This window comes from Manacus candei, unplaced genomic scaffold (genome assembly GCF_025592945.1).
Source record: "Manacus candei isolate 608988 ecotype Guabito, Panama unplaced genomic scaffold, ASM2559294v1 h1tg000049l, whole genome shotgun sequence".
In the NCBI taxonomy this organism is placed as follows: Eukaryota; Metazoa; Chordata; class Aves; order Passeriformes; family Pipridae; genus Manacus; species Manacus candei.
This window is the reverse complement of record NW_026138097.1, coordinates 14,002,147-14,015,440: the sequence shown is the minus strand read 5'-3', so window position 1 is coordinate 14,015,440 and position 13,294 is coordinate 14,002,147. Positions and strand designations below refer to the sequence as shown.

The 13,294-nt window shown below is 39.7% G+C and overlaps 1 protein-coding gene across 1 annotated transcript in view; it reads right to left on the bottom strand.

Moving 5' to 3' along the window:
• Positions 1–908: 908 nt before the first annotated feature.
• ELOVL2 (ELOVL fatty acid elongase 2) overlaps positions 909–13,294 on the bottom strand; it is a 49,623-nt gene continuing 37,237 nt past the window's right edge. Inside the window, exons 4-8 of the mRNA XM_051799255.1 lie at positions 8,347–8,424; positions 7,017–7,188; positions 5,010–5,134; positions 4,346–4,480; positions 909–3,740 (exon numbers count right to left, since the gene is read on the bottom strand). Coding sequence (XP_051655215.1) covers positions 3,612–3,740; positions 4,346–4,480; positions 5,010–5,134; positions 7,017–7,188; positions 8,347–8,424 — 639 coding nt within the window. The 3' untranslated portion in view covers positions 909–3,611. The remainder of the gene's footprint in view (positions 3,741–4,345; positions 4,481–5,009; positions 5,135–7,016; positions 7,189–8,346; positions 8,425–13,294) is intronic.

The window sequence follows — 13,294 nt, the reverse complement described above, 5'->3', positions numbered from 1 at the left end:
CGGGTAGAGGAACTGTGTATCTGTGTTTGCCCTGGCCTGGGGACAGCTTGCCCTACTTGTCAGTAGAGTGTGATGATATATACTGGAGCACACTGGGACAGTCCTGCTTCTGCAAGCAGTAGGACTGTGTCTAAAAGAGTACTGCACTGGAAAATAGACATGTTTCTAGGAACAGCTGAGAGCTTTTGTATACTGGAATCAAACACAGCAACCTGGTCATACATTACAGGGTGATCATGAGGAAGAGTTAAGAAAGCATTACTTAAAACCAGACTCTGAGAAAAACCTTGCAAAGCTGAGTCTTGGCAGTAACCAGCAGTCTGATATATCTTTAATTTCAGTGTTCTTGGAATGGTCTTTAGTAACGCTCATTCCTTCCTCCTCTTCCTTTGGGAAGTTACTTACATCCAAAACCAGTGAATCAAACTCAGTAGCTTTCTCCTTTACTTCCCTTTCTCTGCAGACATACCCTTTGGTGAGCCCAAACCAGCAAGGTCAAGTATTTGCATCTCTTCTCCCATGTTTGTATTCTCAAGCTGAAAGAAATGTTATTTTTGAGATTGATTTCTCCATTGTCTCTCCTCTGTTTACTACCATCAGCTTCCAATTGAAAGCAATCTGAGAAATAAAGGATGACTTGATAGGTAAGTGCAAGCTTTGAACAAACAAGTTATTGCAGTATTACCTTTGTTCAAAACCCAAGTTTTTACAGGTAGCGGAACAAAAAAACCACAGGGAAACTTTACATGAACACCAGCGAAGGTGGTGTGTAAAGTTGTGGAGGTTGTTTCTCGGTCTGAAGTGAATGTCCTGAGAACTTTCTTAAAAAGTTTGAGAAAACAGTCTCAAACAGTTTGAAAAAGTAACCAGCTTCCAGCAATTTGATGCCTTAAAGAGGAGTGGAGACAGTCTGATAGTAAAATTTGTTTATTTACAGTGTTACGTGTTACAGGAAAATCAGTTTAAAAAGTCAATGCTTCTCTTTCTTCAAAGTTGCGGCATTTTGAAGATGTTAAGACATATCTCAAGAATTTTAAACATACCTGATTCCAGCCTTCCTGGCTGCTCTGGATCTGCAAGGTGAGACCGCCTCAGGTTTTTTTCCTTTTTTTTTTTTTTTCTTTTTCTTTTTTTTTTCCCCAGCCCTTTGAATTTCAAGTAAGGCATTTATTTATTTCCTTTTCTTTTGAATGAGGTTTCAACAAAACAAAAAACAATATGTGTGGGTTTGATTGCCGTAGTAAACTTTAGCACTTAGCGTGCTGACGCTGCCCACCTTGATAGTCAAATGCACGCTTTGCCATCAAAAGATTATGGACTCCACTCGGCCTAAAATCTGTGCTGAGACACACAACCCTTTTCTTGCCTGCCTTAGATGAATGGTTCAGCTAGCTGCCTTGTGCACTGTCTTGTCAGCTCTTTCAAAGCCCTCTGCCTTTGCCCTGGTTTCCAGTATCAAGTTGATATCGGCAGAGCCCTGAAGCTTCCCATTTACTTATGGCCATGTAGAACACTTTTAGTGAAACCCACAAATTTCTTACAATGTGGGGGTTTTACAGTATCCATCAGAAAGGCCTAGAAAGCAAAGGTTCTGGAAGGGCTAATGAGAAATAGTATATGCATGCAGTGTCCAGGCTTTTTTTTTTTTTTTAAATTGCTGCTTTCCCTCTTTATTGAATGTTAAATAAAGCAAAACACTGACTTTCAGACAGTGATGTTTTGTAGCCATCACATTCAAACTGAACTCTGACCCAAGACACCCTTCTTCATGCCATTTTATCCTCTTGCTTTTGCTGGACAAACCTGTCTGTTCTTCTCCCCGTACTGTACCACTTCCTCACCCCTTTTCCTTTCTGTCCACGAGCCTGCATGGCTGCAGTTTCTCAGGCTGCTCCTGATGAGGCTGGCTGCCCTGTGTCCATACTCCTCCCTGGAACAAACCTTCCTCCTGTCTTTGCACCTGCAGTCTCCCAGAGCCCCTGATGACAGATCATCTAGATGAGGATATCTAGAGGGGATAGCTGACCCTCTAGAAGTGGAAAAGAATTGAAAAGCATGGTTTGGGACATCCTCCTCTACACATAGACCCTCTGTGGCTTTTTGGTCCCTCTGTGCTGGCTGTGTCTGTGGTTTGTCCCCCTCCTGCCCTGGGACCCTGCAAGGTGGCAGGAGTGAGAGGACAAGTTTTCTTTACAGAACTGCTTCATTCCAAGGGGCTTGCTGGGCTGGGTGACTGACAGGTGGGGTTTTTTGAGAGAATTTATACACATGAAAATGGAAGTGACCACAATTACTTCACTGTGAAAAATTGAGAGGGGAAAAAAGTCTGTGTCTATTTTTAGTAGAGAAATGGAGTGGGCTAAGTGAGAAAAGGGTGAGGGCAGATCCACAATGTCAACCTTGAATATTTTGAATTTCTAACCATTCAAGGGGTGGGGAGGGGAAAATGCAGCTAACTGAAGCAGCATGGAATGTGGCAGGCTGTTGTGAGAGAGACACCTTTACAGCTGCAGACAGTATCTCCTTGCTTTCCCTGCAGAGGTTTATGCCTCAGTCCCATCTGTTTCTCCAGTCAGAGACCAGTCTGAATAAGGTCCACCTGGCACAGAAATTCCTGTACAATATGCTTTGCTCGTTGTTGAATCCACTTTTAAGATTTTTTGCAACTTCCAGTCTATTAATATGTGGCATGTCAGTTTGCTTCAAATCAGCAGTGTTTGTATAGGATTGACTTTTACACGTTTACACTCAGGATTTATCTTCTTTAAATTGCGAAGCCCCTATTTCTTTCAACATCCGTTTCCTCAGAACTCCTAATAATTAGTGTATCCAAAGTGACTTGTTTTGCTCTTTATTCAGAATACAATACTGGGCAGTTCCAAGGACTTCCACTGCAGCCCCCTGAAACAGCAAGCTTCTGCCAGCCTTCCTGGCATTTGAATCAGGTTTCACATATGTCAAGAAAGTTGAGTGCTGTGCACATCTGTCTGTTAACTATGGGATGGTGCACCTGGGCTCTATCCTCTGTCATGTTCTTCCCTAGGCCTCCCACAGGATCAAAGGGCTCCTTGCTGGTGTCCACAGGGAGGGAATGTGCTTTGGGGAATGGCTGAGAAGAAGAAAAGAGGGGTATGGTGATAGAAAAGGTATGATTCTCACCTTTCCCTCTACCCTCTTTATTTTCCTGACCTTGGCCACAGTTTAGCTGGATGCATTGAGTGCACTGTGAAGCCTTGCCTCAAGACCTCTCACATGCACAGAAAGTGCTCGCTGTTTTAGTCTGAACAGAGTCCTAACCTTTTGAAGGCATTGATGGATTTATCCATCAAGTGTTTCATAAGGCGTTTTTGTGTCAGCATTAGAGATCAGAAAGGTTTTCTTCTTCATATGAGAAAGATCTTGGCTTTCTATGTTCTGATGGTGATCTTTGACAAGACAAGTAATCCTACTCACTTTGTTAAAACCTAAATAGCAGTACATTAATAAGTGTCTGGTACAAAGAACTGATAAATGTAATCAAATAGGTTTTAAGCTAAAGCTTGTAATTCAGTCTTTTTTCTTCTTTTTTTCTTTTTTTTTTTTAGGAAAAAAGGTCATAGGAAACACTATACTTATTGCGCCTTCTTATTGTTCTGGAATCCATTGGCAGCAGCAAAGTAGTCCTTATGAAAACCATTCTTGACTTCTGTTGTGACAGGGGTTTCCTTTATAGCTGTTCTTGAAGGAGCTTTCCGGTATGTCTATAAAAGCAAAATCCAAAGTAAACACTTGGATTTATTTAGTGGCCCCCAAACACTACTTATTGTTAACTGTAAAGGAAGCTGTCTGGTGTTTTTTGGTGCAGATGTATATATTTACTTCAGACTGCATTAAGGGTACTGTACTCTTTTCATTGCTGTGGGTGATGTTACTTTACTAGTATTCCCGTAATACTTGATGTCAAAAGAGATTTCAAGCCTTTAAACTAAAAGCTCTATGTATGCAGGCAGGCTGGAGCAGCCCCTGCTAAATGAGGTTGAAGTAAACAATGCAGAGTTGTTTGTTTCTTTTTTTCTAAGGACTGAGAAAGACTCAAAAAGTTATGCAACAAAGCAAACTCAGACCTTTTAAGCATTGAATGTGGTACCTGACTTATACAAGTGCTGAAGAGCTGAGCTGCAATGAGGAGGTTGTTACTGAATAACTCTCTCACAGGCATTACTATATCTATCATTAAGTGACATATATTTTAATACAAACATATTTTAAGTCCTGATGCTCATTCTACATCTGAGTCCATCAAAAAGTTATCCAAAAAGTTATATTTTCCCCAGTCTTGTCAGGGACCTCTTGGAAGAGTGCTTACCTTAATGTAAAAGTTTATAAAGAGAATGACCAGTGTGGCCATGTAGGAGGACTGGAACATGAGGCAGCCAAATGGGAATCCACATGGCTTCACAGCTGCACTAAGTGTGTGCACAATAGTGAGCAGAAACTGGATCTGTGGAGGGAAGATAATGCATGACTATTTGCTGAGAAAGGGTCAGTGCTAGCTAAATCAGATGCAGCAGTGTCCACTAGTCCTGCTCTTTGAAAATTTGAGTACTCTTGAAAACTATCCCTTTCTAACCTCTGAATGTATTGTGAGGGTTAGGTTAAAATGGCACTCTTATGAAATTAAAAGAAAAGCAAGGAATCAAAGGTCTTGGAGCTGGCTGGAGGCAGTTCTGTTAGATGGTTTTTATCACTTTTAAATCAGTTTTTCTGTGATTAAGAAGCTTTTCTATGAAAGAGTTCAAAACTAACAGAATTTTGTGGACTGAGGTATTTCTACTGTACTGTAGAAATAATTTCTGAACATCATTTTCTTTAAGTTATATCAGGCTGCACTAGTGACTTATGCTGTATGATAGTTCAATTCTAACTGGCTTAGTTCTGTAAATAACAATGTTTTTTCATAGTTCATTTCATCCTCTCTCGCATTTCGAAGTATCTCTGGTAGCTAAATTGAAAGTAAAATGGATACATACCAGTTGTGCCTGAGTGAGGTATTTCTTCCACCAGAGATACTTGCGCATGGATGGGATGACTGACAGTCCATAGTAAGAGTACATAAGCACATGGATAAAGCTATTCAGAGTGGGTCCAAAGAAACCTGTAAAAATCCACCAGGGAAAAAATTTTTATATACCAACTGCTAAAAACTGAGAGAAGATATTATTGCTTGTGATATCTCTTCCATATGCTAAGTATTCCTTTCATGCTTATCCCTTGCTAAAAACATTCCTGATGTGTAGAGATGCTGTCCTAGGGGCATATGACAAACTGAATGATACTTCTTACATGGTTTTTCTTATGCTGACTATTGTATTTTTATCCCATATTTTTCTTCTCCGCGTTTTTTTTTTCTATTCTGTAGTTTACAGGCTATTTTTTTCTTTCCCTCCCAACCTTCTTCTTGCTATGAGTCTCCCCATTATTTGGGTAAGCTTTAAACACTGCTGTGGATGACTTTGCTGCTAGTAAGGCAGCTTAAAGCCCTGGGAGGCATTCATGCTCCTGCTCTCTGATGCAGTGAGCAAGGGCTTTGCTCTGAATTAAACTAGCCTCTTGTGGCTGTGTTTGAACATCGCTCATTTTCTTCAATGACTTTTCTGCTAGACGCAGATTTGCAGGATTTGATCCCAGATAATACCTTGCTGCTTTTATTAGCTACACTTGGTGAATACTAGTTCTAGGGCAAGTTAATTACCCTCTGTACTTTACAGACTACAGAAAAGTAGCAGCATTACTCTCCTGTATCCTCATGTGTTTGATGTCAGTGCTACAAGACAGTCTTGCCAGTTCTGATTTTTCCACTGATTAATTACTTAGCTACTGATTTTTCAGTCCCTTAATTATAGTAATGCAAAACTAGTGCAAACTGTGGGGACCAGGTTCAGACACATGAGAAAGCACAAACCCCCATTAATTTGTTTAGACCTCTAGAAATAGCTCCTATTTCTAGATTTGCTATGAAATCCTTGATCCCTGCTTCTGCCTATAACAGTGATTTACTTAGATTTTGTGCTGCCCATAGTAAGTGCCAACAAATATGAATTCTGCTTTTGGTTCTGGAAAACACCTGCAACTAGTTTCTTTACAAAATATTACAGTAGATTGAGGTGAGTCCCTTTAGTAGAAGAGCAGAAAACTGTTTTTCTTCTCAACTCTGACAATACCTTCCACAGGATGTGGTGTGGAGGCCTGGAAAACTGTGCATGTTGTAAGAGAGCTGAAGTAGTTCCCTGTTGTTTGGACTCACACAAATACCAAGTGATCAGTCTATGGCACCATAAATCTTCCCCTCCTCAACAGGGAATATGATGACAATTACAGTATCCTTCTAAGAGCCAAGTAGTTTAGAGATTACTTTTGTGAAATATTTTGAACCCAAAAAACAATAAGGCAAAGGATGCTGCTATTTCTACATGGAATACTAGATTGTATTGATCACTTCTAGCTATCCAGTGGTTTTACTGCCTGAATGAGATATGTTCTCGTACAAAACAGGACAAACTCAAACTGTTATTTTAATTAGTGATTAGCAAGTAAAGTATTTTGCTAAAGCAGAGTGTCAGATTGATGCATACAGGAATCAAACCTGTAAAAGTGCTATTGATTGCAGTTGTGGTTGATACCATCTTTACTAGGATCATGATTCCTTCCTACACAGCTTTTGGAGTAGACCTTGTATGTGATCACTCTGGTGCACTACTCAGTAATGTTGCTCTTAAAAGTGGTTTGAAAAGAAGTAAATATGACAGGTTGTGGTAGCTAAGTAGAAAATCTAGAGCCTAACATTCAGGTATTTTTGGCCTAAACTTTTAGCCATGCTTTTTATTTTACTACAGTCTGCAAGTGATCAGCAGTTCTGAAAGGCTGTGAACCTCAAAGGTGCTATCACATCACACAGTGACACACTTCCTTTGCACTGTGATGTGATTCCCCTCCAGCCACAACTGACTTATACCCCAGGTTAAGAAACAAACACTTACTTTGCCCACAAGGTATCCAGTTCAGAACACACCACCAAATGTTAAACATAGTGGCATGGTGATACACATGAAGGAAGGTGATCTGGCTGCTTTTCTTTCTCAGTACAAAGAAGATAGTGTCCATGAATTCAATTACTTTGGAAAAATAATACCACCACAGCACCTTGGCTACCTGTACAAGCAAGAACAAAGGAGCAGGAAATCAATATCTGTCCATACAAGAGCTTAAGTATTACTGTACTTCTTCAGACCCTAGGCATGCAACTTCTCAGAAGGCATTAACACGCTATTGAAGGCGAAGCACAAGCTCTGGCTTCGATTTTTATTTCCCTTTTCAGTGAAGCATTTTGAAAAAAACTGCACATCTTTTATGTGATTGTATAAATACATGATTATTAATATAATTTAAGAAATATAAACTTTGAGGAAGCATTTTCTAATTGTTTGGCTTTTTTTCTTTTTCAAAGGTACAGTTTTGTGGGTTGTGGTTTTTTTGGTTTGGGGGTTTTTTTGGTGGTTTGTTGTTTGTCCTTTTTTAAGGATGCTAGCATTCATATTTTTTTGGCACTGAAAAGATTTTGCTGCCAGCTTCCTTTTAAAAATCTAAATTCAATACTCAATATAATGAAATATATCTTCCTCTAGAGCAGAGACTTTTTATCAGAGCTCAGGATATGTCCTAGGACAGTTAAAGACAGATAGAAAGGGGAAAACACCTTGTTGATGGGAAAAGGTATTTAACTAACCTTTTCCTTGCCATAACACAGGCAAATTTTAAGGGTTGGGGGAAATTATATAAGTTAACCAATCTTTCTGCCCTTGAGCTCTAATGTCATCTGGAAAATAAACCTGATATGGGGAATGAAAGAAGGTTAATACATGGAATTGCTGTGATGCAGAAATAAGGGTTGAAACTAGAGATGAGTCAAGCCAGCAAAATGTCCCTGCAGGTTTGCAGGGTTTACAGCTGGGCTTAAATCAGTGTCCAAGTACAGCCCAACAAGACTTACCTTTTATCTTTGTTCAAAGTTTTTTAAGAATCTAACTCTCTGTTTTAATAGTCAGGCAACACTGTTGTGACTACAGGTCTTGATATGTGGCTTTTCAAAATATGTCCTATTGTGCTTTCCACTGCAAGGATGCATTTATATTGAACAAAATATTACACTGCTTGGGCTACCAGCTATTGAACAACCAGATTAAAATGCTCATGTCAAAGATGTTACTGATAGCATCCTGATAACCTCCTTGAATGCAGAGGTGTTGCATCAGGGACATGGAGGGAAGGATTGCTGCAGATGCTGAGGGCTGAGCTGCTGCTGTCTCTCACCCGGATGTCGGCCTCCCCTGCACTGTGGAGGTTCTGGCACTGCAAGTTGTAGCCGCCTTCCCATGTGGCAAGGATGAGCTGGAAACAGAAAACAGAGGAATTATGTTCATGAACAGATGGAGCAGTTTTTACCCCTGCAGTTGTTCTGTGTTTATTGGAAAAAGCAGCATGGAAGTACAGTAGATACCCACTTCTTTTGTTAACTGATGCTCTTAAACCAGATAACTTGCTAATATTTTCTATTTTAAAATAGGAAAGACATCAGTTGTGTTGGAGATACACCATTTCAGTGTACCTATTCCATTTCTTGAAGGCATCCATTAAAATCTCTCATTACGTAATGCAATGATCCTTGCTCCAAAGCTTATGCTTGAACGTTGTATCTCTGTCCTGAAGTGGTGTTGATAGAGTTTAACACAGCTACTTGCCCAAAATGCTACTTGAGAAAAATTCCCTCAGGCCAAGCAAGCAAACAGAAGGCAAATCCACAGTAGTGCAAGGGGAGAAACATTTCTTAATGCCATACACGTTTCTATCCTACCCTGTTAAATGCTGGAGGAAGTAATGAAGAGTGGACATAGTGCTGAATGGAGACAGGAATAGGCACACAAGCAGTTTCTTAGATTCTGCATACATCGTATTGGTAAGCAGACAGAGAAATGAAATATCAGCATACCACACTGGCATGGAGCAGAAGGTTTGTAGAAAACCGTATGGTGGGTTTTGATGTAGAATATTTTTGTAGTAATGACCACCTAAAAGACTCAGCATTCTTTTTGGAAATGGGAGCATCATCTCTGTCTATAAATGCAGTGAAGAATCCATTGATTTTGAAAAGGTCTTTTTTATTCTTGAATGTGTGCAAATTGGGGTTTGGGGCCAAGCTGAGCAATTCATGTTCTGGGGACTGTCTCACTCTCTACAGGTGATGCAGTGAGCAGTGATGGGAGAAATACATGGAAGCGTTGTGCTGTAAGCAGAATTGCAAGATGCTGAGAGAAGTGGATTGCTTTCAACTCTGGCACTACATTCACGGGGATGATTTGTGCTAGCACAGAAGGGATGATTTTTTCCTTCAGTTCACACTGAAAAGTATTGCATGTGTGATAGCCTATACAAAAGTGAAGTAGAAATATTCTCAGTGATCAAACTGAATTAATTAATAGATTAAATTCATTTAAAATATTACTGATAATATTATCCGGAGAATTAGAAAATAGCCTAGAATGCTTATTATAAATTCATGTTAAAATGCAATAAAACCTGGAGAACCAGGGTCTTTTACTATTTTTCTTCTGAATTGCAATTCTGTGATTGTCCCTGTAACTTTGGTCATGTGTGTGGCCAAAATAACCCATAGAGATTGCAGAAAGAGATTAAAATAAGTAAGTGTTTTATAGATAACTGCTATATAACAATTGAAACAAGAATATTTATTTTTGGAACAGCCTATGTTTCAATGAATTCACCTGCAGCATGTGCCAGACTTCACCACACCAAACAGGATGGGACCAGAATCTAAAAACAGGGGAAATAACAAAAAAACAACCAGAGTTCCTCATACAAATGCTCAGTGCAATCACATAGCCCTACAATCACATAGGGCTGGAACACATGGGCTCCTCTCCCTTCCCTGCTGTGGCAGTCAGGTGGGAAGTGGGGCATGGGCTGCACCTCTCCAACAACCTGCAGAGGTGCTGAAGAGAAAGGAGTCAAAGCTTTGAGAAAAGCAAATTATGCCAGTTCATTTCCATATTATTTTTCAAAAAGCTGCTGAGTGGAAAAGGGGTCATTTCTGTTCTCTGAGTAGGAGGCAGAGGACATGCCAGTTTCCCATCTGTCCCTCCTGTGGCATGTCCTTGGTTCCCAGATCTGTGCCTATGCTGCAGCTGCCACTAGACAGTTGCTTCATGAGGGATGAAGAGACGTTAATGCACGATTGCTTTTCTGGGCAGCTCCTCTTGGTGCCTTCTTTGTGCAGTCATCTGCCTTGGGTTTTACCTCTAAGTGAGAGGTGACTGATCTCCAAGCTGAGTCTTTTGGAATAGGCAAGCAAAGCCTTATTGACAGGCTGTAGTTGCAGATTTGTTCTTGCTTCTGTCTTGTTACTTGAGAAATGCTGAAGAAAATGGAATTGTCATCTTGTTCTTGGCTGGGAACAATATGGTCTAACAGTGCTGGAGTGTCAGGAGCTCATCTGGAGGCAGCATACAGGATACCAGCAGGCTGCAGTGGTGACATCTGGAAGCTTTGTAAGGCATGGCCTCAAACATGGATATTAACAGCTCTGCCAGAAAACTACCGTGCAAGATCTACTAATAGGAGCAGGAAGTAAATGATATTTCCTCTTGCTGTTTTATTTTTTTCAGTCAGCTATAATGAAATCCACAGTGGCTGTGTAGGTGGGAAGCAGTGATGGCAGAACCATCTCTACCCCTTGTGATTGCAGGGAATTGAAATTATGACCCACAAACTCCCAAAACTCTAACAACAAATAAAGAAGAGGGAACTGCTTTTCCATTCTTGTGCATAGAGTAGAGAGGCCCCTTTCTCCTGATTTTACTGAGAAACTATAAGATTTCATTGCAAATAATGCACTATTGCATTTTGTTGTATTTGTTGAGTTACTTTTTGTAACTTAGGTCTGTGGTATGATGTGCCTATAGTATTTTTTATCTAAAGCTCTTAAATAATTTTAACTTATGAGGCATGCAATTTTGTAACATTTTTTTCCAAGACTTATGAAAGCAATTTCACCTATTGCATTCTATATCTGTAAATTCATACTTTTCCTGTGCTTAAACTGGTCAAATTGTTCATATCTCTTTTAATGTCATTGTAGGAATCTACTTTTTTCAGGTTCTAATTGCAAAACCACTTTACTCTGTCAGCTTATTTTCCTCTTCCTTTTAAAATGAACTCATTTCTTTGCTTTGCTGAAGAAACCTGGCCTCATAAACTTTTCTGCTGCAGTATGTGAAATGCTGGTTCACAGAAAATTTGCCGGTTTAGATATTTTGTTTAGTCTGTTTTACGACTGTTCTGATTTGTTTAAAATTACAATAAATTGATTTTTCAAAATTCTTTTATGTGTGTTGTTTACTTTTGTGTTAAAGGTTAGGAACCTTCCTGATAGTGCTAAAGGTTTTTTTCAAGTATTCTATTCATAGGTTCCCTGTTGGAAAATGAGATGAAAAAAACCTTAGAGGCTGAGAAAAAAAATCAATATTTCTTTTCAACATCACAGTTTTCTAACTTGGTAATTGAGAAATCTGCAACTCCTTACAAATGGTCAGCATGCAAATGGAGAACAGACTTTAGGGTGAGAATACTGCTCTCTCTGACTTCAGAGTTTTATTTGATTTCTTTCATTCATTCTTTCATCATTCTGTATAATGTCAGATTTTGCAGATCACTCTGTTTGCATATTTCCCAGTCATTTTACTTGGCAGAAGAGTTTCCTCTGTTTTGTGTCTGCATTTCAAGAGCCAGCAGCTTAGAGTGAAGATCTTTTTCTGACTTCTTTTAACCTCAGTCTTTCATATCAGCTTTTCTGTAGCTCAGCATTTCTATTCTGTGTTGCATGCACCTTACATACTACTGTGTGTCCTTTAGGAAAAAGAGAATTCACTTCGAGTTTTTACTCTTCTACTTCGCATGATAATTTTCAAGATTTTTGGCTAATTTCCTAATTAAATTAAAACAATAAGAAGTAGTGGGGAAACTTGGAAGGCAAAGAGTACTTTTTATGGAATCCTGGTGACCCTAGGCTGTGACTTTCACATTGGCTCTCAGCGATGTGGAAGGTAAGCAGCTTACCCAGTGGTGCTAAATATGCCAGCTACATATCTGGAACAGAAGCTGGTACCTTCACATGAGATATTTTGTTATCAGGTCTCTTTTCCTCTGATACCAAGGTCATATGTTACTTGTACTGTTTCAGTAATGTTCCCTTTCATACACTGAGCACTCTTACAGTTCTGTAGAGCTGGTATTATTAATCACACAGAGATGGTGCAAGTGCAGGATGTATTAAAGACATGAGAAATCCCCTCTCCCTTTCAAAACACAAGTTCTCTCCCTCTAGCAAATAATTCTTTGAATTCTTTGCATTCTTGGCAGCCTATCCTGAAAATAATATTAAAACATGTATTGTTTGAAGCTATTTGGAAAATCAGATCACGTAAAGAGGAAAGCGCTGCCTTGTGAAAAATTTCTGCTAAGTAACAGTAGCCTATTAATTAGTAGAGTTTTCATATTTTTGTATTTTGCTGTTGCCCTAATGTTGTTCTTAATAGATTCCAGTTTTTACACCAATAAATGACTTCTATTTGTCTACTCAAGTATAACCAGCATGAAGATTCATGAGAGTTGTTTTGCCGCAACAGTCCAACTCATGCCTTATTTTTTTAAGTGAGGAATCACGTTGTTCAGGAATGAAAGATGGTTCCTCTGTCAGAAATTTCGGGGAGGTGGGCAGCAGGTACCAGAAGACAATATAATCCTCTCATTTTGCTGAGTAGCAGACTAACCACCAAGAGCCTGACCCAGGGGCCCGTGCCCTGCTCATTTCAAGCTTTCAACTTTAAAAGTCTCACAGCTGTAACTTGTTCTTGCATCTGTCCTCTAGTGATAGGCTAGAAAGGAAAGCAACGTGGCTTTCTGAATGGATATTTTCATTTCTACTGACTGCTGTTTCTCTGTGCTATTTGAGTCTCTGCATGGTTGGGCCTTCTCAGAGAGAAAATGTCTAGAAGCAATAAGGTATTTCCTCTTGTTCCGGGGCCAGAGAAAGACAGAGGATGAGGCATCGGCATCTGTTACATATGGCTGGTGGTCACCAGCACAGTTCCTCAGGGCTCAATTCTAGGGCCAGTGTGGTTCAACATATATATCAATGCTCTGGAGGCAGGAGTTGAATGCCCCATTATCGGGTTTGCTGATGATA